The sequence below is a fragment of the Oenanthe melanoleuca genome, chromosome 27 (genome assembly GCF_029582105.1).
Source record: "Oenanthe melanoleuca isolate GR-GAL-2019-014 chromosome 27, OMel1.0, whole genome shotgun sequence".
In the NCBI taxonomy this organism is placed as follows: domain Eukaryota; kingdom Metazoa; phylum Chordata; class Aves; order Passeriformes; family Muscicapidae; genus Oenanthe; species Oenanthe melanoleuca.
This window is the reverse complement of record NC_079360.1, coordinates 5259462-5284011: the sequence shown is the minus strand read 5'-3', so window position 1 is coordinate 5284011 and position 24550 is coordinate 5259462. Positions and strand designations below refer to the sequence as shown.

General features: G+C 46.7%; 1 protein-coding gene across 1 annotated transcript; it reads right to left on the bottom strand.

The window, feature by feature from the left end:
• Positions 1–590: 590 nt before the first annotated feature.
• Positions 591–19723, bottom strand: LOC130263945 (insulin-like growth factor 2 mRNA-binding protein 1). Its single transcript, XM_056511790.1, has 8 exons — positions 19549–19723; positions 16959–17019; positions 8132–8180; positions 7325–7376; positions 5556–5619; positions 4384–4650; positions 1563–1697; positions 591–717 (listed from the first exon to the last, which is right to left on the bottom strand). Exons 1-8 carry the CDS (start codon positions 19721–19723, stop codon positions 591–593), a joined length of 930 nt encoding a protein of 309 aa, XP_056367765.1.
• Positions 19724–24550: the final 4827 nt, after the last annotated feature.

The window sequence follows — 24550 nt, the reverse complement described above, 5'->3', positions numbered from 1 at the left end:
AGGGATGGGAGGGGACCCCAAAAGGGTGGGGAGGGAACCCCAAAAGGGCGGGGACCCCAAAAGAAATGGGGAAGGGACACCAAAGGATTGGGAAGGGGACCCCAAAAGGGCGAGGAGGGACCCCAAAAGGGTGGGAAGGGACCCCAAAGGAGGCACTGAAGGGTTGGGGAAGAGACCTCAAAGAGACCCCAAAGGGATGGATGGGGAAGGGATGAAGAGGGGACCCCAAAAGGGCAAGGAGGGGACCCCAAAAGGAATGGAGAAGGGATACCAAAGGATTGAGAAGGGGATCCCAAAAGGGCGAGGAGGGACCCCAAAAGGGTGGGAATGGACCCCAAAGGGACCCCAAAGGAATAGATGGCGAAGGGATGAAGAGAGGACCCCAAAAGGGCGGAGAGGGGACTCCAAAAAGGTGGGGACCCCAAAAGAGATGGGGAAGGGACACCAAAAGTGTGGGGAGGGGACCCCAAAAGTGTGAGGAGGGACCCCAAAAGGGTGGGAATGGACCCCAATGGGATGGATGAGGAAGGGACCCCAAAAGGGTGGGAATGGACCCCAAAAGGACCCCAAGGGCCCCCAAGGGCCCCTCCTCACGAGGAAATGGTGATCTTGGTCTCCGTGTCCTGCTCCACCTTCTTGAGGTTCCGCCCCTCTTTGCCGATCAGGCGCCCCACGAAGTTATTGTGGGCCAGGATCTTGAGGGGCACCTCGTCAGCCCTGGGGAGGGAAAGGAAAATGGGAAAATGGGAAAATGGGAAAATGGGAATGGTGGGAATGGTGGGGATGGTGGGGAAAATGGGAAAATGGGAAAATGGGAAAATGGGAATGATGGGAATGATGGGAAAATGGGAAAATGGGAATGGTGGGAATGGTGGGAATGGTGGGGAAAATGGGAAAATGGGAATGGTGGGAATGGTGGGGATGTGGGGATGGTGGGGATGGTGGGAATGGTGGGAATGGTGGGGAAAATGGGAATGGTGGGGATGGTGGGGATGGGAATGGGGATGGGAACGGGAATAATAGGAACAGGAACAAAGATGGGGATGGGAATAATGGGAATGATGGGAATGATGGGAATAGTGGGAACAGTGGGAACAGTGGGAATAGTGGGAATAATGGGAATGAGATGGGAATGGTGGGAGTGAGAATGATGGGAATGGGGATAGGAATGGGAATTATGGGAATGGTAATGGGCAGGGAATGGGAATGGGAATAGGGACGGGAATGGGAAGAAAACTCCACAGGAGGGATCAGGGCAGCTGGGAAAAGTGGGAAAAACCCAAAAGGAGGGATTATGGGAACTGGGAATAGAGGGGAAAACCCAAAAAGGGGGAAAACACAAAAAGAGAGAAAACCAAAAGGCGGGAAGAGGCCGGGATGGGGGGATCAGGGATGGGATGGGATACAGGGATGGGATGGGATACAGGGATGGGATGGGATGGGATGGGATACAGGGATACAGGGATGGGATGGGACACAGGGATACAGGGATGGGACACAGGGATGGGACACAGGGATACAGGGATACAGGGATACAGGGATGGGATCCCAGGCTCCCTCACGTCTTGGTGTCCTTGGCCTCCTTGTTCATGATGTCCAGGATCATCCTGCAGGCGGCCGAGCAGCCCTCGGCCGTGGAGTGGATGCTGATCGCTTTTTCTGCCGCGCCCGCGTTCTCCTTGCGGTGCACGTCGATCCTACAACACAGCGGGTGTGGGAGAGCCCAGAGCCCCCAGGCTGCCCCAAATCCCAGATAAAGGGGGAACATTGATCCTAAAAACACAGCGGGGATTGGGAAAAACCCCAGAGCCCCCAGGCTGCCCCAAATCCCAGATAAAGGGGGAACATTGATCCTAAAAACACAGCGGGGATTGGGAAAAACCCCAGAGCCCCCAGGCTGCCCCAAATCCCAAATAAAGGGGGAACCTCGATCCTAAAAACACAGCAGGGATTGGGAAAAACCCCAGAGCCCCCAGGCTGCCCCAAATCCCAGATAAAGGGGGAACCTCGATCCTAAAAACACAGCAGGGATTGGGAAAAACCCCAGAGCCCCCAGCCAGCCCCAAATCCCAAATAAAGGGGGAACCTCGATCCTAAAAACAATCAGGGATTGGGAACGGCCCCAGAGCCCCCAGCCAGCCCCAAATCCCAGATAAAGGGGGAACCTCGATCCTAAAAACAATCAGGGATTGGGAAAAACCCCAGAGCCCCCAGCCAGCCCCAAATCCCAGATAAAGGGGAAACCTTGATCCTAAAACACAGCGGGTGTGGGGAGAGCCCAGAGCCCCCAGGCTGCCCCAAATCCCAGATAAAGGGGGAACCTCGATCCTAAAAACAATCAGGGATTGGGAACGGCCCCAGAGCCCCCAGCCAGCCCCAAATCCCAGATAAAGGGGGAAACATTGATCCTAAAAACAATCAGGGATTGGGAACGGCCCCAGAGCCCCCAGCCAGCCCCAAATCCCAGATAAAGGAGAGAACACAAATCCTAAAAACAATCAGAGCACCGGGAGAGATCCCAGAGCCCCCAGGCTGCCTCAAATCCCAAATAAAGAGGGGAACCTCGATCCTAAAAAATACCCCCAAAAACCACTTAAAAACCAAACCCATCCCAAAAAAAAAAAAATCCCAAAAAAATAAAAAAAAAGCCTCCAAAAAAACTCCAAAACCCCCCAAAAAAACTCCAAAAAAACCCCCAAAAAACGGCCCAAAAAGCACAAAAAACTCCCAAAAGACCCAAAAAAAACCCACCCCAAAGCCTCTTAAAAACCAAACCAAACCCCCCAAAAACCCCCAAAAAAACCCCCAAAAAACCCAAAACAAACCCTCAAAAAACCCCCCAAAAACCCAAAAAACCCCAAAAACCCTCCAAAGACCCCTCCAAAAACCCTCCAAAAACCGCCCCCAAAAAAACCAAAAACCCCCAAAAACCCCCCCAAAAATCCCAAATAAAACCCCAAATAAACCCCAAAAATCCCCAAAAAAACCCCAAAAAACCCCCAAAAAACCCTCCAAAAACCTCTCCAAAAACCCCCCAAAAAAACCCAAAAACCCTCCAAAAAGCCCTCCAAAAACCCCCCAAAAAAACCCAAAAAAACCCCAAAAACAACCCCAAAAACCCCCAAAAACCCAAAAAACCCCCCAAAAACCCTCCAAAAACCCCTCCAAAAAATCCCAAAAACCCTCTAAAAAACCCCCAAAAAACCCAAAAAAACCCCAAAAAAAGCCCCAAATAAAAACAAAAAAAAACCCCAAAACCCACCCCAAAAAAAACCAAATCCCAAAAACCCCCCAAAAAACCCCCCAAAAATCCCAAAAACCCCCCAAAAAAACCCCAAAAACCCACAAATAAAAACAAAAAAAAAACCAAAAAAAATCCCAAAAAACCCCAAAAACCCTCCAAAAACCCCCCCAAAAAAACCCAAAACCCACCAAAAAAACCCAAAAAACCCCAAAAAAAGCCCCAAAAAAACCCCAAAAAAAGCCCCAAAAAACCCAAAAACCCTCCAAAAACCCCCCAAAAATCCCCCAATAAACCCCAATAAACCCCCCAAAAACCCCCAAAAAAAACCCCAAAACCCCCCAAAAAATCCCAAAAAAACCCCAAAAAAGACCCAATAAAACCCCCAAAAAATCCCAAAAAAACCCCAAAACCCCCCAAAAACCCCTCCAAAAAATCCCAAAAACCCTCTAAAAAACCCCCAAAAAATCCCCAAAAAATCCCCAAAAAGCCCCAAAAAAAACCCAAAAAAACCCCAAAACCCCCCCAAAAAAAAACCCCAAAAAATCCCAAAAACCCCCCAAAAAACCCCCCAAAAATCCCAAAAACCCCCCAAAAAAACCCCAAAAACCCCCAAATAAAAACAAAAAAAAACCCCAAAAAAATCCCAAAAAAACCCAAAAACCCTCCAAAAACCCCCCAAAAAAGCCCCAAAAAACCCCCAAAAAAACCCCAAAAAACCCCAAAAAAAACCCAAAAAAACCCCAAAAAAACCCCGAAAAAACCCCAATAAAACCCCCCAAAACCCCCAAAAAACCCCCAATAAAACCCCATAAAAACCCCCAAAAAATCCCAAAAAAACCCCAAAAAAACCCCCAAAAAAATCCAAAAAAAGCCCCCAAAAAACCCCAAAAACCCCCCAAAAAAACCCCAAAAAACCCCAAAAACCCTCCAAAAACCCCCCAAAAATCACCCAAAAAACCCCAATAAACCCCCCAAAAACCCCCAAAAAATCCCCAAAAAGCCCCAAAAAAAAACCCAAAAAAAAGCCCCAAAAAAACCCTAAAAACCCCCCAAAAAAACCCCAAAAAACCAAAAAACCCCAAAAACCCCCAAAAAAACCCCCAAAACCCCCAAAACCCCCAAACCCCCCGCAGGCTCACTTGGACTGGGTCTGCTTGGTGATGTTGCGGATGGTCGCGCCCTCCTTGCCGATGATGGCGCCCACGAACTGGGTGGGAACCAAGAGGCGCAGGGGCACGTCCGGGGGGGGCGGTTTTTGGGGGAGCCCCGCGGCGGGCGGGGAGCCGGGCCGGGCGGGGCCGCGGGCGGGGCCGGGCCTGCGCCCGTTCTCGGGCTGCTCGTCCGGGATGTAGGAAACCTTCAGCGCGTGGCTCTCCAGCTGCTGCCCGTTCAGCTTCAGGATGGCTCTGATGGGGTTTTTTGGGGTTTTTGTTTTTGGGTTTTTTTTGGGATTTTTTAGGGAATTTTTGGGGAATTTTTGAGGATTTTTTGAGGTTTTTTGGGGAATTTTTGGGATTTTTTGAGGATTTTTTGGGGAATTTTTGGGGGTTTTTTGGGGAATTTTTGAGGATTTTTTGGGGATTTTTTGCGGATTTTTTGAGGATTTTTTGGGGATTTTTTGGGGGTTTTTTGTGGATTTTTTGGGGATTTTTTGAGGGGATTTTTGGGGAATTTTTGAGGATTTTTTGGGGATTTTTTGAGGATTTTTTGAGGATTTTTTGGGGGTTTTTTTCGGGTTTTTTGGGGGTTTTTTTTGGGATTTTTTGGGGGTATTTTGGTGTTTTTTAGGGGATTTTTTGGCGTTTTTTGAGGGGTTTTTCGGGGTTTTTTTTAAGCTTTTCCAGGGTTTTTTGAGGTTTTTTGGGGGTGTTTTGGGGGTTTTTTGAGGGTTTTTTGGAGGTTTTTTGGGGGTATTTTGATGCTTTTTAGGGTTTTTTGGGGGGTTTTTTTGAGGAGTTTCTCGGGGGGTTTGGGGGAGTTTTTTTGGGATTTTTGGGGAGTTTTTTGGGGATTTTTGAGATTTTTGGGGGCTTTTTTGGGGTTTTTTTTGAAGGGTTTTTTGGGGAGTTTTTTTGGAATTTTGGGGTCTTTTTTTGGGGTTTTTTTGAAAGGTTTTTTGGGTGGTTTTTTCAGGGTTTTTTGGGGGATTTTTCTGGGGCTTTTTGGGGTTTTTTTGGTTTGTTTTGGGGTTTTTTTTTGGGGGGGTGTTTTGGGAAGTTGGGTGTTGAGGTTGAGGATGGCTCTGGGAATGGGGAATTCCCGAATTCCCGCAGAATTCCCGGAGGATTCCCGCGGGATTCCCGGCACTCACTGCCGGGTCTGCTCGCGGCTGGCGTAGGTGACGTTCACCACGGCGGTGTCGCTGTCCGTGTTCACTGCGGGCGGGAAAAAGAGTCGGGAATTTGGGAACGGGTGCGGGAAATCGGGAAAAATCGGGAATTATTTGGGAAAAGGGGGCGGGAATTCGGGAAAAGTCGGGAATTTGGGAAAAGTCGGGGATTCGGGAAAAGGGGGCAGGAAAAAGAGTCAGGAATTTGGGAAAAGGGAGGAGGGATTTGGGAAAAGGGTCGGGAAAAAGAGTCGGGAATTTGGGAACGGGGGCGGGAAATCGGGAAAAATCGGGAATTATTTGGGAAAAGGGGGCGGGAATTCGGGAAAAATCGGGAATTCGGGAAAAGTCGGGGATTCGGGAAAAATCGGGAATTCGGGAAAAGTCGGGAATTCGGGAAAAGTTGGGGATTCGGGAAAAGGGAGCGGGAAAAAGAGTCGGGAATTTGGGAACGGGGGCGGGAAATCGGGAAAAATCGGGAATTATTTGGGAAAAGGGGGCGGCAATTCGGGAAAAATCGGGAATTCGGGGAAAATCGGGGATTCGGGGAAAATCGGGGATTCGGGAAAAGGGGGCGGGAATCCGGGAAAAATCGGGAATTCAGGAAAAATCGGGGATTCGGGAAAAGTCGGGGATTCAGGAAAAGTCGGGAATTCGGGAAAAGGAGGCAGGAAAAAGAGTCGGAAATTTGGGAACAGGGGCGGGAAATCGGGAAAAATCGGGGATTCGGGAAAAGTTGGGGATTCGGGAAAAGTCGGGGATTCAGGAACAGAGGCGGGAAAAAGAGTCAGGAATTTGGGAAAAGGGAGCAGGGATTTGGGAAAAGGGTCGGGAAAAAGAGTCGGGAATTTGGGAACAGGGGCGAGAAATCGGGAAAAATCGGGAATTCGGGAAAAGGGGTCGGGAAAAAGAGTCAGGAATTTGGGAAAAGAGGTTGGGAATTTGGGAGAATTCGGGAATTTAGGAAAAGGAGTCAGGAAATAGAGACAGGAATTTTAAGGAAAAGGAGTCAGGAATTGGGGAAAAGTCGGGAATTTGGGAAAAGGGATTGGGAATTTGGGGGAAGTTGGGAATTTGGAAAAAGGGTGGGCATTTGGGAAAACAGGAATTCGGGAAAAGGGGTTGGGAATTTGGGAAAAGGGGTCAGGAAAAATAGACAGCAATTGAGGAAAAAAGGTTGGGAATTTGGGAGAAGACGGGAATTTGGGAAAAGGGATCAGAATTTGGGAAAAATCGGGAATTCGGGAAAAGGAGTTGGGAAGAAGAGTGAGGAATTCGGGAAAAGGGGTTGGGAATTTGGGAAAAGAAGTCGGGAATTTGGGAAAAGAAGTCACAAATTTGGGAAAAGGAATCGGGAAAGAGTCAGGAGTTCAGGAAAAGGAGTTGGGAATTCAGGAGAAGAGGCAGGGATTAGGGAAATAGGGTCAGGAATTCCAGAGAATGAATCAGGAATTTGGGAAAAAGAGACAGGAATTAAGGAAAAGGAGTTGGGAATTTGGGAAAAGGAATTGGGAATTCAGGAAGCGGAATCAGGAATTCAGGAAAAGAGTCAGGGATTCGGTTTTTATTCCCTACTCCTGCTGAAACAGAGCAGGAATTCCCAAAATCCCGGTTTTATCCCCTGCAGAAATTCCCAAAATCCTGGTGTTGTTCCCTCCTCTCCCTGAAACGGGGCAGAAATTCCCGAAATTCGAATGAAATTCCTGAAATCCAGAGGAAATTCCCGAAATCCGGGATTTTTTCCTGCCTACCTTGCTCACAGTTCTCCACGGTGCCGTACTGGGCCAGCAATCCATCCAAAACCTGGGAAAAGGGAAAAATGAATCCGGGATATCCTGGGAAATTCCATCCGTCCCTCAAGGTCATTGGGATCGTCAGGAATTCCATGAGGATCATTAAGAATTCCATGAGGATCATCAGGAATTCCATGAGGATCGAAAAGATTTCATTAGGATTATCAAGAATTTTATTAGGATCATTAAGAATTCCATCAGGTTCATTAAGAATTCCATCAGGATCGTTAAGAATTCCATGAGGATCGTTAGGAATTCCATGAGGATCATTAAGAGTTCCATTAGGACCATTAAGAATTCCATCAGGATCGAAAGGACTCCATCAGGATCGTTAAAAATTCCATTAGGAACGTTAAAAATTCCATTAGGATCATTAAGAATTCCATCAGGATCGTTAAAAATTCCATTTGGATCATTAAGGATTCCATTTGGATTATTAAGGATTCCATCAGGATCTTTAAGAATTCCATCAGGATCATTAAGAATTCCATCAGGATCGTTAAGAATTCCATCTGGATCATTAAGAATTCCATCAGGATCGTTAAGAATTCCATTAGGATCTTTAAGAATTCCATCTGGATCATTAAGAATTCCATCTGGATCATTAAGAATCCCTTTTATTCCCTGCACAATTGGGAAAATCCCAAAAGAACGGGAATTAACGGGAATTGTGGAATGGCCGGGGTCGCTCTCCCGGGATTCCCAGGTAATTAAGAGCCAATTAATTAATTAATTAATTAATAATTAATGACCCCCCGCTCTTACCTCCCATCGCAGCTGGGGCGGGATGTTCCGGATCTGGATTTTCCGGCTCCTGCAAGGATGGAAAAACAGGATTTTGGGGTTTGAGCAATCCCGGAATTCCGGGGATTCCTGGTGGATCCAGGGTCACTCGGGGCTGGAATTGCACCGGGAGCAGAATTCCGGAATTTCTCTGGGAGTGGAATTCCAAAATCTCATTGGGAGGAAAATTCCAGAATTCCTCCAGGAAAGAAATTCCAGAATTCCTCCAGGAGTGAAATTCCGGAATTTCTCTGGGAGTGGAATTCCAGAATCTCTTTGGGAGCAAAATTCCAGAATTCCTCCAGAAGCGAAATTCCAGAATTCTTCTAGGAACAAAATTCCAGAATTCCCTCAGAAGTGAAATTCCAGAACCCCTTTTGGGATAGAAATTCCAGAATCCCCCCCATGAGCAGAATTCCACAATCCCTTTGGAAGAGAAATTCCAGAGGCCCCCCCAGGAGTGAAATTCCAGAATTCTTTTGGGATTGGAATTCCAGAATTCCATTGGGAGCAAAATTCCAGAATCCTCCAGGAATGAAAATCCAGAATCCTACCGAGAGTGAAATTCCAGAATCTGTCTGGGAGTGAAATTCCAGAATTCCTCTGGAAGTGAAATTCCAAAATCCCGTTGGGAGCAGAATTCCAGAATCCCTTTGGGACTGAAATTCCAGAATTTCCCCAGGAGTGAAATTCCAGAATCCCTCCAGGAATAAAATCCCGGAATTCCTCTGGGACTGAAATTCCAGAATCCCCCAGGAAAAAAATTCCAGAATCTCTCCAGCCCTGCTGGGATTCCCAGGGTGGATTTGGCTTTTCCCAGATTTGGGAATTTTTGGGAATCCCAGCAGGAGCAGGGAGGGATGAGGTGAAGCCCTTTGGGATCATCATTCCCAAATCCAAGTTTTTTTCCAGGCACTGCTCCCAAATTTTGCTCTTCCCGATTCCCTTTTCCTAGAGAAGCAGCTCCTGGTTCAATCCCAAATTTTAACAGGGAATTTTCTTCCAGAGCCGTTCCTCATCCTAGCACAGATCCCAAATAATCCCAAAATCCCTGGATTTCCCTCTCCATCCCCAATTCCTGGATAAAACTCAGGATTAAAGCCGGAACATTCCGGATTTTTTTGGGAGAATTCCCAAAATTCTGCTCTGATCTGGGAGCCGACCCGGAGCAGGAAAATCCCAAACGTGGGATTTGAGCCCGGCCCGGCTCCTCCCCCTGGGAAGGATCCCAAATCCCTCGGGGCCGCTCCCAAAATCCTGGAATTCCTGGCTAATTGCTGCTCATTATCCGGGTGATTGACAGCTGTCACTCACACGATTTACAATTCCTGGCATTCCGCCTCCCTTCCCATTCCCAGACTCTTGGAACAATTCCATCAAAAACATCAAATCCTTCGGGATTTTCCTACGTGGGGATCCCAAATCCGCTCCGGGGGGATTTGAGGCTCCTTTGGTCGAATTTTTTGGGAGATTTTGATGGGAAAAATGATCCCAAAATTCCCAGGAATTCCCAGGTAAATATTGATCAAATCCCAGTTGGATGGGATCCACGAATTCCAGGGAATGTTTGGGATAAGGACGGACAGAAAAGGGAAAATCCCAAATTCCCTTTCCCAATCCCAGGCAGGCGAAAACTCCGGGAGTTTGGGATCCCTCAAGCTGGGAATTACTTGGATTGATTAATTAGGATTATTTAATTAGGAGTGATTAATTAGGATTATTCAATTAGGGTTGATTAATTAGGATTGATTAATTAGGATTCTTGAGCCGCAGGGAGTTCCAGGGCTGATCCCACGGCTCCGGAATTCCACAGGAATTGAGGCAAAGCCGGAGCTCTGCTGGCAAAATTCCAGGAATTTCGTGGAGTTGGGATGGAGATCGGAGACTCTCCGTGCTCCTCATCCCAAAAAAAACCCCGGAATTCCCAAATTTGGGAAAACTTCCAGCATGAAAATCAACATTTCCCACGGCAGCAAGGAGGGAAAAATCGGGAATTCCTCTGGATCCGCCCCCTCGGGACCCGGGAAGAGCCGGAATTTCCCTGTGGGAACGGGGGGGATCCCAAATTTCTGGGATTTCAGGGAATTCCAGGGAATTCCAGTCTGGGATTTCTGGGAGTGCTCGGAGCCGGGCACTGATGGGAACTTGGATCCTGCTGGATCCGATCCCGGCTGGAAAATCCTGGATCCGAATGGGGGTGGAAACTGGGAGCGTTTTTTTTGGGAATGGGACAGCAGGAATTCCTGGTGGGAATGGGAATTCCCCGTTCCTGTGGGATTGGGACACCAGGAATTCCTGATGGGAATGGGAATGAGGAATTCCCTGTTCCTGTGGAAATGGGAATGAGGAATTCCCTGTTCCTGACAGGATTGGGACACCAGGAATTCTTTTTGGGATTGGGGCACGAAGAATTCCCTTTGGGATTGGGATACCAGGAATTCCTGGAATGGGAATAGGGAATTCTCTGTTCCCTGTGGAAAAGAGACACCAGGAATTCCCAATGGGAATGGGAATTTCCTGTTCCTGTGGAAATGGGAATGAGGAATTCCCTTTGGGAATGGGACATCAGGAATTCCCGATGGAAATGGGAATGAGGAATTCCCAGTGGAATAATTGGGACACCAGGAATTCCCTTTGGGAATGGGAATTCCCTGTTCCTGACAGGACTGGGACATGAGGAATTCCCAATGGAAATGGGAATGAGGAATTCCCTGTTCCTGACAGGATTGTGACACCAGGAATTCCCTTTGGGATTGGGACACCAGGAATTCCTGATGGAAATTGGAATTCCCTGTTCCTGCAGGATTGGGACACCAGGAATTCCCGACAGGAATGGGAATAGGGAGTTCTCTGTTCCCTGTGGTAAAGAGACACCAGGAATTCCCAATGGGAATGGGAATTTCCTGTTCCTGTGGAAATGGGAATGAGGAATTCCCTTTGGGAATGGGACATCAGGAACTCCCGATGGAAATGGGAATGGGGAATTCCCAGTGGAATAATTGGGACACCAGGAATTCCTAATGGGAATGGGAATGAGGAATTCCCTGTTCCTGCAGGATTGGGACACGAGGAATTCCCGACAGGAATGGGAATGAGGAATTCTCTGTTCCCTGTGGGAAAGAGACACCAGGAATTCCCAATGGGAATGGGAATGAGGAATTCCCAGTGGGAATGGGACATCAGGAATTCCCTTTGGGAATGTTACACTAGGAATTCCTGATGGAAATGGGAATTTCCTGTTCCTGTGGAAATGGGAATGAGGAATTCCCAGTGGGAATGGGACACCAGGAATTCCTGATGGAAATGGGAATTCCCTGTTCCTGCAGGATTGGGACATGAGGAATTCCCAATGGAAATGGGAATGAGGAATTCCCTGTTCCTGACAGGATTGTGACACCAGGAATTCCCTTTGGGATTGGGAGACCAGGAATTCCTGATGGAAATGGGAATTTCCTGTGGAAATGGGAATGGGGAATTCCCAGTGGAATTGGGACACCAGGAATTCCCAAAGGAAATGGGAATTCCCTGTTCCTGCAGGATTGGGACACCTGGAATTTCTGACAGGAATGGGAATGAGGAATTCCCTTTGGAATTGGGACACCAGGAATTCCCAATGGGAATGGGAATTTCCTGTTCCTGTGGAAATGGGAATGGGGAATTCCCAATGGGAATGTTACCCCAGGAATTCATGGAAATGGGAATTTCCTGTTCCTGTGGAAATGGGAATGAGGAATTTCCTTTGGAATTGGGACACCTGGAATTCCCGATGGGAATGGGAATGAGGAATTCCCAGTGGAATAATTGGGAATGAGGAATTCCCTTTGGGAATGGAACACAAAGAATTCCCAGTGGAAATTGGGACACCCCAAATTCCTCCCTGTGCCTTCAAAATTCCCAACTTTTCCATGAAATCCCAATTTTTTGGGATGTTCCCCCCACATCTCCCACAAGCAAAGAGGGAAATGAAGGAATTTTCCTCCGTTTTGGGCATCCCCAAATTGAATTTTCTCTCCCTGAGATCCCGAATTTGTTGGAATTCCCAAAGTTTCCAACCTCGGGAATGAAATTTGTGGAAAAATCTTTTTAGATCCGTTGGAGTTTTGACTTTTTCGGGCTAAAAATCCACGAAAAACTCAAAATTCCCAAATTTTTTTTGGTGGAAATCCAGGAGAAGATGAAATTTGGGAGCTCCAAGGAAGAAAAAAATTAAAAATTTGGGATTTATTCCATTTTTTTGCTCCTCAAAATTTCCATTTTTCAGCTTTTTTTAATTCAAACTCCCAACCCAGCCTCGTTTTAAGGGAAAAAAATCAAGATTTTAGAATTGGATTAAAAGCAGAATTTTAGCCCCAAAATCCACCTGGGTTTTCCTTTTCCATGGAAAAAAAAATTCCAAAATTTTTTGGTTCGTTTTTGGGGTTTTTTGGTTAATTTTGGGGGGTTTTTTGGTTCATTTTTGGGGTTTTTTTGGTTCATTTTTGGGTTTTTTTGGTTCATTTTTGGGGTTTTTTTGGTTCATTTTTGGGTTTTTTTTGGTTCATTTTTGGGTTTTTTTGGTTCATTTTTGGGTTTTTTTTTGATTCATTTTTGGGGTTTTTTTGGTTCATTTTTGGGGTTTTTTTGGTTCATTTTTGGGGGTTTTTTTGGTTCATTTTTGGGTTTTTTTGGTTCATTTTTGGGTTTTTTTTGGTTCATTTTTAATTTTATTTCCAGCAAATCCAACCCCAAAAGAGGGGAAAAAAAAAAAAAAAGCAAATTTTGAGGTGAAAATTTAATCAAAAAAAGGAACCTGAACCTGAATTTGAATTTTTTTCGTTAGGAACAATTAATTCCAATTAATTCCAATTAATTCCAAATAATTCCAGGATTTTCCCTGTGGAAAATGAGAATTTTTTTGGATAGAAAACTCAAAATTTGAAGGAAAATCCAAGGGGAAAAAAATCAAATTTTAGGATTTTCCCAACATTTCCCTGCCCTGAACCCAACTTTGATGTCGCTACAATAATTAAAAAATTAATTTTTATAATTAGAATTAAAATTAATGCCAGGAAGAGCTGGAGATGAAAATCACTTTTTAATTTTTTTTTTTTTTTTAATTTTAAATCCATCCCAAATCCCAACCCAAAAACCCCCAAATTTTGAATTTTTATTTTTTTTTTTTTTTAACAAAATCTTTGTTTTATTCAGCTTCCCCAGCGACTCAAACCAGGAGAATTTTGGAGATTTTGGGCTTGAAAATTTTCCAGTTTCTCCCAAATTTTCCCCTCAACAAAATCCAAAGGAAAAAAAAAACTCCCAAAAAAACAACAAAATGCTCAAAATGCCCCAAAATGAACCCAAAATTTCCTTTTTGTTCATAAAATCCCATTTTTATCCATATTTTCTCCAAATTTAAGATTTTTAAAGAATTCTGCTCAAAATTTTCACCAAATAATGAAAATAATTGGAAGAATCCCAAGAATTAATTAAAAAAAAATCAATTTATTCCTCTTGGAATCACTCACCCCAAATCCATTTTTTTGGTGCTATTTTAACCAATTTTGGAGTTTTTAAATTAATTTTTTTAAATTTCTGTTTAGGAAAATTTTAAAAAATCAGAATGAAACAAAAGGAAAGAATTCCTTGGAGTTTTTAGTTATTAATTAAAATTAAATTTTTACATCATTATTTTTATTTTAGCATAAAGAAAAAAAAAATCAATTTTGGGTTTTTTTTTGTTTTTTTTTTTTTGTTTTTGTTTTTGTTTTTTTTAATAAATAAATTTCTATATTTTTAAAGGGATTAAAAAAGGGGGAAAAAAAATAAAGTCAGGTTTTGGGGGGAGGGGAAAGGGGAGGAATTTTTTTTTTTTCCCATCCCTAAATTCTCCCTTAATTAACCATTTCCTGCTCTCTGCCTCTCCAAACTGGAAATTCCAGTTTGAAAAAAAAAAAAAAAAATTGAATAAAACCAAAAAACTCCTAAAAATAAAAATTTAAAAAAAAAAAAATTCAATTTTTAAGGACACATCTCCCTTTTTTCCCTGGGTTTGGAGAAGCCAAAAAAGCCCCAAAATTCACCCCAAAAATTCAAATTTCAGCTCCCAACAATCCCCAGTTGATGGGAAAAGCCCCAAAATCGTTTTTTTTCACACCCAAAAAAATCCAAAATCCTTCCCAAAATTCCCAAAAAATATTCCAGGAGGGAAAATTGGGAAAAGAGGCGCTGGCCCTTTAAGAGCAGCATGGAGGGGAAATGTGGATTTTAACCCCAAAAATCCCAAAAAAAACCCCAAAAATCCCAAAAAACCCCCAAAAATCCCAAAAACCCAAAAACGAGATTTTTTTTCAGCCCAATCCAAGAATTTTAGGGACATTCAAGAAGAAAATAAATCCAAATCCCAAAATATTTTTAATTTTTGTCCTTTTTTTTTTTTTTTTTCCCAACTCTTTTTAAAATCCCAGATCCCAAAGGAAAATTTGGATTTTTAGGGAATTTTTTGGGGAAAAAAGGGGGAATCAGCTCTTCCATCCCTAAATTATTGATTATCCAAAGAAAGGGGAAAATTTGGGATTTTCCTGGGTTTTTTTAGGAAATTTTGTGAATTTTTATGGAATTCCAGTGATAAAAATCATCAGGGAGGGGGAAAAAAATTCATAAAAATTAAAATTATTCCACCAAAATTTGGGAATTTGAGCCAAAAAAAAACGGGGCTGGATTTGGGATCAGCTTTTTTTGGGATCAGCTCCCTCCCAAAAATTTTTGGGAATTTTGAGGTGAGGTCAAAGGGGGAGATTCCCAAAATGGGGCAGGGAAAGGAGAGAATTTGGGAATTTTGGGGTTGGAAATTGGGAATTTTGGGTTGAGAATTTGGGAATTTTGGGGTCAGGATTTTGAGATTTGGGGTTGGGAATTTGGGAATTTTGGGGTCAGGATTTTGGGAAGATTCAGGTCAGAATTTGGGAATTTTGGGAAGTTTGGGGTTGGAATTTTGGGAAAATTCGGGCTGGGATTTTGGGAAGTTTGGAGCCAGAATTTGGGAATTTGTGGTTGGGAATTTTGGGAATTTGGGGTCAGGATTTGGGGTATTTGGAGTCAGGATTTTGGGAATTTGGGGGCTGAATTTTGGGAAATTTGGGGCTGAATTTTGGAAGTTCTGGGCTGGAGTTTGGGAAGTTTAGGAATGGGATTTTGGGAATTTTGGGGTCAGGAATTTGGAAATTTGGGATCAGGATTTTGGGAAGTTTGGGGCTGGGATTTTGGGAAGTTTAGGACCAGAATTTGGGAAATTGGAGGTGGGAGTTTGGGAATTTTGGGGTCAGGAATTTTGGGAATTTTGGGGTCAGGGATTCTGGGCAGTTTGGGGTTGGGATTTTGGGAAGATTCAGGCTGGGAATTTGGGAATTTTGAGGCCAGAATTTGGGAATTTTGGGGCTGGAATTTGGGAATTTTGGGGCCAAGATTTTGGGAAGATTCCGGTTGGGAATTTGGGAAGTTTGGGGGCAGAATTTGGGAATTTTTGGGCAGGGATTTTGGGAATTTTGGGGCCAGAATTTGGGAACTTCGTGTTCAGGATTTTGAGAAGTTTGAGACTGGAATTTGGGAATTTTGGGGCCAGGATTTTGGGAAGTTTGGGGTCAGGACTCTTGGAAGTTTAGGACTGGAATTTGGGAAATTGGGATCTGGATTTTAAAAAGTTTAGGGTCGGGATTTTGGGAAGTTCAGGACTGGAATTTGGGGACTTTGGGGTCGGGATTTTGGGAAGTTTCAGGCTGGGATTTTGGGAATCTTGGGTCGGGATTTTGGGAATCTTGGGTCGGGATTTTGGGAATCTTGGGTCGGGATTTTGGGAAGTTCAGGACCGGAATTTGGGGACTTTGGGAGGGATTTTGGGAATTTTGGGGCCGGGATTTTGGCTGCGTCGCCCCCTCCCCTCTTTTCTCCCCTTTGGAAAAGGCGCCCGGGTCACGTGGGATGGATTTGGGATCGGGAATTCCGGGAATTCCAGGAATTTCGGGAGGAGGGGGACGACAAAAAACGAGGGGAGGGGATTAAAAAAAAAAAAAAAAAAACAAAAACGGGAATTTCTGGGAAATAAATCCAGGCAGGATTTTTTAGGGATTTTCCGGGAATTCCCAGCCGGGAACAACAAAGGCCAGGGAAGGTGGGGGCTGGGCGGGAGATCCTGGGAAACCCCAAAACCGCCGATTTTCACCCCAAAAATCCCGAGAATTCCATCAGCGTTTCATCCCTGCCCGCCCACAGCGGCCACGTGCTGCTTTGGATTCTTTTCTCCCCAGCAAAATTCACTTTTTAAATCAAATTAGCAATAAAATTATTAATTTTTAATTTTTTTTTTTTTTTAATTTCTTTCTCCCAAAACAAAAGATTTTCACTCGTTTCCTAGCCCAAGAGCCAAAAGGATTTGGGAAATTTTTCCACAATTTTTTTTTTTTCTTTTCTTTTTTTCTTTCCATAAATTCTTCCGCAGCAAGTTTGGAAATCCCAGCCCCCAAAACCATCCATCACCTTGAGCAGCACGTGGAGAATTATTTATTTCACTTTTTTTCCCCCTTTTTTTAAAAATTAAAAACCCCGCAGATTAAAATTATTTTTTAAAAAATCAATTAATCCATAAAATTATAAACGAATTAATTAAACTCAACTCGCTGGGGACAAATCCCAGCCTAAAATCTCCAACATTTCCTCATTTTTAGGTGAAAATTTTTGGTTTTTTTTTCTCTCTTATTTTTCCCCTGAAACACAAATTAATAATTCCCACAACAACGATTCAAAATCAATTAAAAATCAATGAAAACTTTGATTTTACCTTTGTTTTTTGGGCACTGAGTGCTCGATCTCCAGCTGCTTCCCGTGGAGCTCCACTTTCCCTGCAAACAAAACGTGCCCGGGGTTGGAATTTTGGGATAAAAAAAAAAACTCGGGAAAAATGGGAATTTTCCTAAAATTCAACCCAAATTCTCCCGAATTTCACCCAAACTCAGCTCCCAGCAAAGTGGATTTTTATTAAATTCAGGTTCCACGTGGAATTGTTCCTTGGGAATATTTTATCTCTCACTCTGAGATTTGGGATTTTTTTTTTTTTTAGTGGATTTGGAGAATTCCTCCCTCTTTTCTTTCAGCTCTCCAGGAAAAGTCTTTGGAGAAAATTCCTTTTTTTTTTTCATTTCACAATGAAAAGCTCCAAATTAGGGATTCCACATTAAATGGATTTCTCCTGGAAAAATGGAGAGGGATTTCCTCGCTGCTGGTAATTCCACGATTTATTTAAAATTTATTTTTTATTTTTAATTAATTTATTGATTTTTTTTTTTTTTTTAGGAGGGGGGAGCAGAAAAGAAGAAAAATCAGATGTGGGAAGAGCCCAGGCGGAAGGAGATGGAGAGGAGGGAAAAAAAAATAAATTTAAAAGCCTCCAAATTCCCGATTTTCTCCCAAATTCCCTTTTCCCGAGTTTCTCCCTGGCTGCTCCCGAACCCCGCGGGTTTTGGGGGATCCCCGGGATTTTGGGGGATCCCCGTGGGGTTTTGGTGTCGCTTTGTGTCCCCATCCCGGGTTTTGGGGTTTTTGGGGAAGGGACAAAAAGCGGGATCCCATGGATTGGAGAGGGGTTGGGGGTCGGGATTTTGGGGGGATCAGGAGGGATTTGGGGAGTCAGGAGGAATTTAGGGGGTCGGGAGGGATCGAAAGATCGGGATTTAGGGAACGGGAAAGTTCAAGGGGTCGGGATTTTGGGGGGTCAGAGGGATTTGGGGATCAGGAGAGATTGAGGGGTCGGGATTTTGAGGGTCGGGATTTAGGGATCAGAGGGATTTGGGGAGTCGGGATTTTGGGGAGTCAGAGGGATTTGGGGATCAGGAGAGATTGAGGGGTCGGGATTTTGAGGGTCGGGATTTAGGGATCAGAGGGATTTGGGGGGTCGGGATTGCTCGAGGGGGTCGGGAGGGATCGAAGGATCGGGATTTAGGGAACGGGAGAGTTCAAGGGGTCGGGATTTGGGGGTCGGGAGGGATTTTGGGGATCAGGAGAGATCGAGAGGTCAGGATTTGGGGGGTCGGGATTTGGGGATCAGGGATTGATCGAGGGGATCGGAAAGAATCGAGGGGTCCGGATTTGGGGGGTCGGGAGGGATTTCGGGGGTCAGGAGGGATGGGAAAGGATCGAGGGGTCAGGATTTGGGGGGTCGGGATTTGGGGGATCGGGATTTTTAGGGGTTCAGGATTTCGGGAGGGACCGAGACGGATTTTGGGGCTCAGGAGGGATCAGAAGGTATCGAGGTTTCGGGATTAGGGGATGGGAAGGGATCGAGGGGTCGGGATTTGGGGATGGGGATTTCGGGGCTCAGGAGGGATCAGAAAGGATCGAGGGGTCGGGATTTGGGGGTCTGGGATTGATCGAGGGGATTGGAAAGGATCGAGGGGTCGGGATTTGGGGATCGGGATTTCGGGGCTCGGGATTTCGGGGGTCAGGAGGGATCGGAAAGGATCGAGGGGTCGGGATTTGGGGGGTCGGGATTTGGGGGTCTGGGATTGATCGAGGGGATTGGAAAGGATCGAGGGGTCGGGATTTGGGGATCGGGATTTCGGGGGTCAGGAGGGATCGGAAAGGATCGAAGTTTTGGGATTCGGGGATGGGAAAGGATGGAGGTTTCAGAATTTTGGGGTCAGGGATTAATGAGCGATCAGGATTTGGGGGTCGGGGATTGATGAGGGGATCGGAAATGATCGGGGTTTGGGGATTTAAGGATCGGAAAGGATCGAGGGGTCGGGATTTGGGGATCGGGGGTCGATGAGGGATCAGGATTTTGGGATCAGGATTTGGGGATCGGGATTTCGGGGGTCAGGAGGGATCGGAAGGGACGGAGGTTTCAGGATTTTGGGGTCAGGGATTAATGAGCGATCAGGGTTTGGGGATCGGGGTCGATGAGGGATCAGGATTTTGGGATCAGGGTTTGGGGATGGGGGTCGATGAGGGATCAGGATTTGGGATCGGGGTCGATGAGGGATCAGGGTTTGGGGAATGGGATTTCGGGGGTCAGGAGAGATCGGAAGGGATTGAGGTTTCGGAATTTGGGGATCGGGGGTCGATGAGGGATCAGGATTTTGGGATCAGGATTTGGGGATCGGGGTCGATGAGGGATCAGGATTTGGGGATCAGGATTTGGGGATCGGGGGTCGATGAGGGATCAGGATTTTGGGATCAGGATTTGGGGATCGGGGGTCGATGAGGGATCAGGATTTTGGGATCAGGATTTGGGGATCGGGGTCGATGAGGGATCAGGATTTGGGGATCAGGATTTGGGGATCGGGGGTCGATGAGGGATCAGGATTTTGGGATCGGGGTCGATGAGGGATCAGGGTTTGGGGGTCGCGGGTGGAGCCCCCACGCCGGCCGCTCACCCGAGAAAGTTTCGATGGCTTTCATGGCCCACTGCTCGTCGGGACAGTCCACAAAGGCATAGCCGGACTTGACCAGGAACTGGCCGCTGAAGGAGATCTGGTGCTCGGCGAACACTTTCTCCAGCTCGGCGGCGGTGACGCCCTCGGGCAGGTTCCCGATGTAGAGCTTGTTCATGCTGGGGGTCGGGGGGCTCGGGGGGCTCGGGGGGCTCGGGGGGCTGCGCCGAGCTCGCTGCCGGCCCGGGGGCTGCGCTGGGCGGCTCCGCTTCGCCCCCCGAGCTCTGCCCCGCCGCTGCTGCTTTTTTTTTTTTTTTTTTTGGTTATATTTTTCCCCTCCTCTTTCTCTCTTTTCTCTTCTTCTTTTTTTTTTTTTTTTTTTTTTTAATTTCTTCTTTTTTTATCTTTTTTTTTTTTTTTTTTTTTTTTTTTTGCCTTTTGCCCAGCGGATTTTTGTGCCGTTGGGGAGGGGGGCGGCGGCCGCTGGAGGAGGAGGAGGAGGAGGAGGAGGAGGAGGAAGGAGGGGAGGGGGCGGCCCCGGCGGGCAGGGCGGTGGCGCCGGTGGCTACGGGGGCCCCCCCCGAGCTGGCCCGAGTGGCCCCGCAGTGGCCACGGGACACCGGGAATTTGGAGGAATTGGGGAGCGGGAACAACCTTGAAATAAACCCCGAGCTGGAAAATTTAAACAAAAAAAAAAAAAAAAAAAAAAAAAAAAGGAGTGAAAATGTGAAAATGTGAAAATGTTTGCGGGAGGAAGCCACGTGGTGATGCGGGGGGGAGGGGCTGGGGAAAAGGGGGGAGGGGAGGGGGAGGGGGGCGGCCGCTACTTATTTATTAATTTATTTATTTGAATTCCATTTAATTCCTGCTCGGGATGGGGGGCGCGTCCCTCTCCCCCCACCCCTCCCTCTCCCCCTTCCCCAACATCCCCCCCGCCCCCACCCCTCACCCCTCCCCCCCCCCAACCCACCGGGGGCTCCTTCCCATCTGCCGCGCCCCTCCCCCACCCTCCCCTCCCCCTCCCGCCCCTCCCCCCGGAGCCTCAATGGGATTTTTCTGGGTGTAAAAAACTTCGGCATCAAAGGGGCCGGCGGGGCCCTGGCGCCAGCGCCGGGCCGGGTTTGGGGGCGGGGGTCGCGCTGGGATCGCCCCCTCCCCCCGGGACCCCCGGGCTGGGTTTGGGGGCGGGGGTCGCGCTGGGATCGCCCCCTCCCCCGGGCTGGATTTGGGGGTCCCACCGGGCTCGCCCCCTCCCCCGGGCTGGATTTGGGGGTCCCACCGGGCTCGCCCCCTCCCTTCGGGCTGGATTTGGGGGTCCCGCCGGGCTCGCCCCCTCCCCCCGGGCTGGGTTTGGGGGTCCCGCCGGGCTCGCCCCCTCCCCCCGGGCTGGGTTTGGGGGTCCCGCCGGGCTCGCCCCTTCCCCCCGGGCTGGATTTGGGGGTCGCGCCGGGCTCGCCCCTTCCCCCCGGGCTGGATTTGGGGTTTTGGGGCGGGGGGAGTGACCCCGGTATTGTCAGAGCCCCGGGGAGGGGGCGAGGGGCACAAAGGGACCCCCCCAGCGCCCCCGCCCCTCTGTCTGTCCGTCCGTCCGTCCGTCCGTCCGTCCCCCGCCGCCTCTTCGGGCCCGTTTGTGTTTCTAGGACGGAGCTGGGCTGAAAATAGCAGCGAGCCCAGCCCGACCCCAAACACCCCCCGACATCCCCCCAAACATCCCCCGGGACACCGGGACGGGCTGGGGGCACCGGGGGAACCGGGAAGGGCTGGGGGTACCGGGGGCACCGGGGGAACCGGGACGGGCTGGGGGTACCGGGGGAACCGGGAAGGGCTGGGGGCACCGGGGGCACCGGGACGGGCTGGGGGTACCGGGGGAACCGGGAAGGGCTGGGGGTACCGGGACACCGGGATGGGCTGGGGGCACCGGGAACCGGGACTGGGCTGGGGGTACCGGGGGCACCGGGACTGGGCTGGGGGTACCGGGAGGAACCGGGACTGGGCTGGAGGAACCGGGGGTACCGGGACGGGCTGGGGGCACCGGGAGGAACCGGGACAGGGCTGGGCTGGAGGAACCGGGATTGGGCTGGGCTGGAGGAACCGGGGGTACCGGGACTGGACTGGGCTGGGGGTACCGGGACAGGGTTGCGGATACCGGGAGTATCGGGGGGCACAGGGAGGAACCGGGACTGGGCTGGGCTGGGGGTACCGGGGCTGGGCTGGGGGTACCGGGGGGAAACGGGGGGCACCGGGGGTTCGGGGGGCACCGGGACTGGGCTGGGCTGGGAGTTCGGGGGGAACAAGGGCTGGACTGGGCTGGGGGTACCGGGGGTACCGGGACTGGGCTGGGGGTTCGGGGGGTACCGGGGTGCACCAGGAGTTCGGGGGGCACCGGGACTGGACTGGGAGTTCGGGGAGCACCGGGGGTACCGGGACTGGGCTGGGGGTACCGGGGGAGCTCCGGGGTCCGCGGGCCGGGGGGTACCGGGGGCTGGGATTGGGGTCCGGGGAGTTCAGAGATTTTGGGGTTTCGGGGCTGGGATTGGGGTCTAAGGAGGTTCTGGGATTTTGGGGCTTTTGGGCTGAGATTGGGGTTTTGGGGGTTCGGGGATTTGGGGGCTGAGATTGGGGTTCGGGGATTTTGGGGGTTCGGGGCTGGGATTGGGGTTTTGGGGGTTCTGGGATTTTGGGGGTTTTGGGCTGGGATTGGGGTTTTGGGGGTTCGGGGATTTGGGGGCTGAGATTGGGGTTCGGGGATTTTGGGGGTTCGGGGCTGGGATTGGGGTTTTGGGGGTTCGGGGATTTTGGGGGTTCGGGGGCTGAGATTGGGATCTTGGGGGTCTCGGGGATTTTGGGACTGGGATTGGGGTTTTGGGGGTTCGGGGATTTTGGGGGTTCGGGGGCTGAGATTGGGATCCCGGGGTCTCGGGGATTTTGGGACTGGGATTGGGGTTTTGGGGGGTCTCGGGAATTTTGGGGGTTTCGAGCTGGGATTGGGGTCTCGGGGATTTTGGGGGTCTCGGGGATTTTGGGGGGTCTCCCCCGCCCCCTCCCCTCGGCCGGGAGCGGCCCCTCCCCCTCCCGGGCCGTAATTAACTCTTAATGAGGCGGCTCCTAATGAGAGTCCCCCCCTCCCCTCCCCCACCCCCATCCCCGCCCTGCGCCGGGAGCGCGGAAAAAACCGGGAAGGGTTGGGAAATCCCTGGAAAAGGCGGAAAATTCCTGAAAAAAGGGTGGGAAAAAAAAAAAAAAAATGTTGGGAAATTCCTAAAAAAATGTTGGGAAAATTCTCCCAAAAAAGTTGGGAAATTCCTAAGAAAATGTTGAAAAATCCCTAAAAAAAGGTTGAAAAATCCCTGAAAAATCTCAAAAAAAGTTGAAAAACTCCTTTAAAAATGTTGGAAAATTCCTTTAAAAAATGTTGGAAAATTCCTTTAAAAAATGTTGGGAAATTCCTAAAAAAATGTTGGAAAATTCCTTAAAAAAATGTTGGAAAATTCCTAAAAAAAAAGCTGAAAAACTCCTTTAAAAATGTTGGAAAATTCCTTAAAAAAATGTTGGAAAATTCCTTTAAAAAATGTTGGGAAAATTCCCTTAAAAAATGTTGAAAAATCCGTAAAAAATGGTTGAAAAATCCCAGAAAAATCTCAAAAAATGTTGGAAAACTCCTTTAAAAATGTTGGAAATTTCCTTAAAAAAAATGTTGGAAAATTCCTTTAAAAAATGTTGGAAAATTCCTTTAAAAAATGTTGGGAAAATTCCCTTAAAAAAATGTTGGGAAAACTCTCCCAAAAAAGTTGGGAAATTCCAACAAAAATGTTGAAAAATCCCTAAAAAAATGTTGGAAAATCCCTGAAAAATCTCAAAAAAAGTTGAAAAACTTTTTTTAAAATGTTGGAAAATTCCTTAAAAATGTTGGGAAATCCCTAAAAAAAAAAACCTCTAAAATATTGTTGAAAAATTTCTAAAAAAAAGTTGGGAAAATTCCCTAAAAGATGTTGGAAAATCCCTAAAAAATTTCTTTTAAAAGTTGGGAAATTCCTAAAAAAATATTCATAAATCCCTAAAAAATGGTTGGAAAATCCCAGAAAAATCTCTAAAAAAAGTTGAAAAACTCCTTTAAAAATGTTGGAAAATTCCTTAAGAAAATGTAGGAAAATTCCTAAAAAAATATTGGGAAATTTCTAAACAAAGGTTGGAAAATTCTTAAAAACTTGTTGAAAAAATCCTAAAAAAATGTTGGGAAATCCCTAAAAAAATCCCTAAAAAATGTGTAAAAATTCCTTAAGAAATATCGGGAAACTCCTCAAAAAATGTTGGAAATTTCCTAAAAAAATGTTGGGAAATTCCTAAAAAAATCCTAAAAAATGTTGGGAAATTCCTAAAAAAAATATTGATAAATCCCTAAAAAAAAGTTGGAAAATCCCTGAAAAATCTCCAAAAAAAGTTGAAAAACTCCTTTAAAAATGTTGGGAAATTCCTGAAAAAAAATCCCTAAAAAGATTTGAAAAATTCCTGTAAAAAATGTAGGAAAATCCCTTAAAAATATTGGAAAAATTCCGAAAAAAATGTTGGAAAATTCCCTAAAAAATATTGGGAAATCCCTGAAAAATCCCAAAAAAAAATGCTGAAAAATTCCTTAAAAAATTCCTAAAAAAATGATGAAAAATTCCTTTAAAAATGTTGAAAAATCCCTTTTAAAAATCCCTAAAAAAATGTTGAAAAATCCATTTAAAAATGTTGAAAAATTCCTAAAAAGTGTTAGAAAATATCTTTAAAAAATGTTGAAAAAATCCTTAAAGTTGCTAGAAAATGTCTTTAAAATAAGTTGGAAAATTCCTCAAAAAAGTTGGAAAATTCTCTAAAAAAATTTGGGAAATCCCTGAGGAAAAAAAAAAAAGTTGAAAAATTAAAAAAAAAAAAGATTGAAAAATTCCTAAAAAATATCGGAAAATTCCTGAAAAAACTGTTGGGAAAAATTCCCTAAAAAATCTTGGGAAAATCCCTGGGAAAA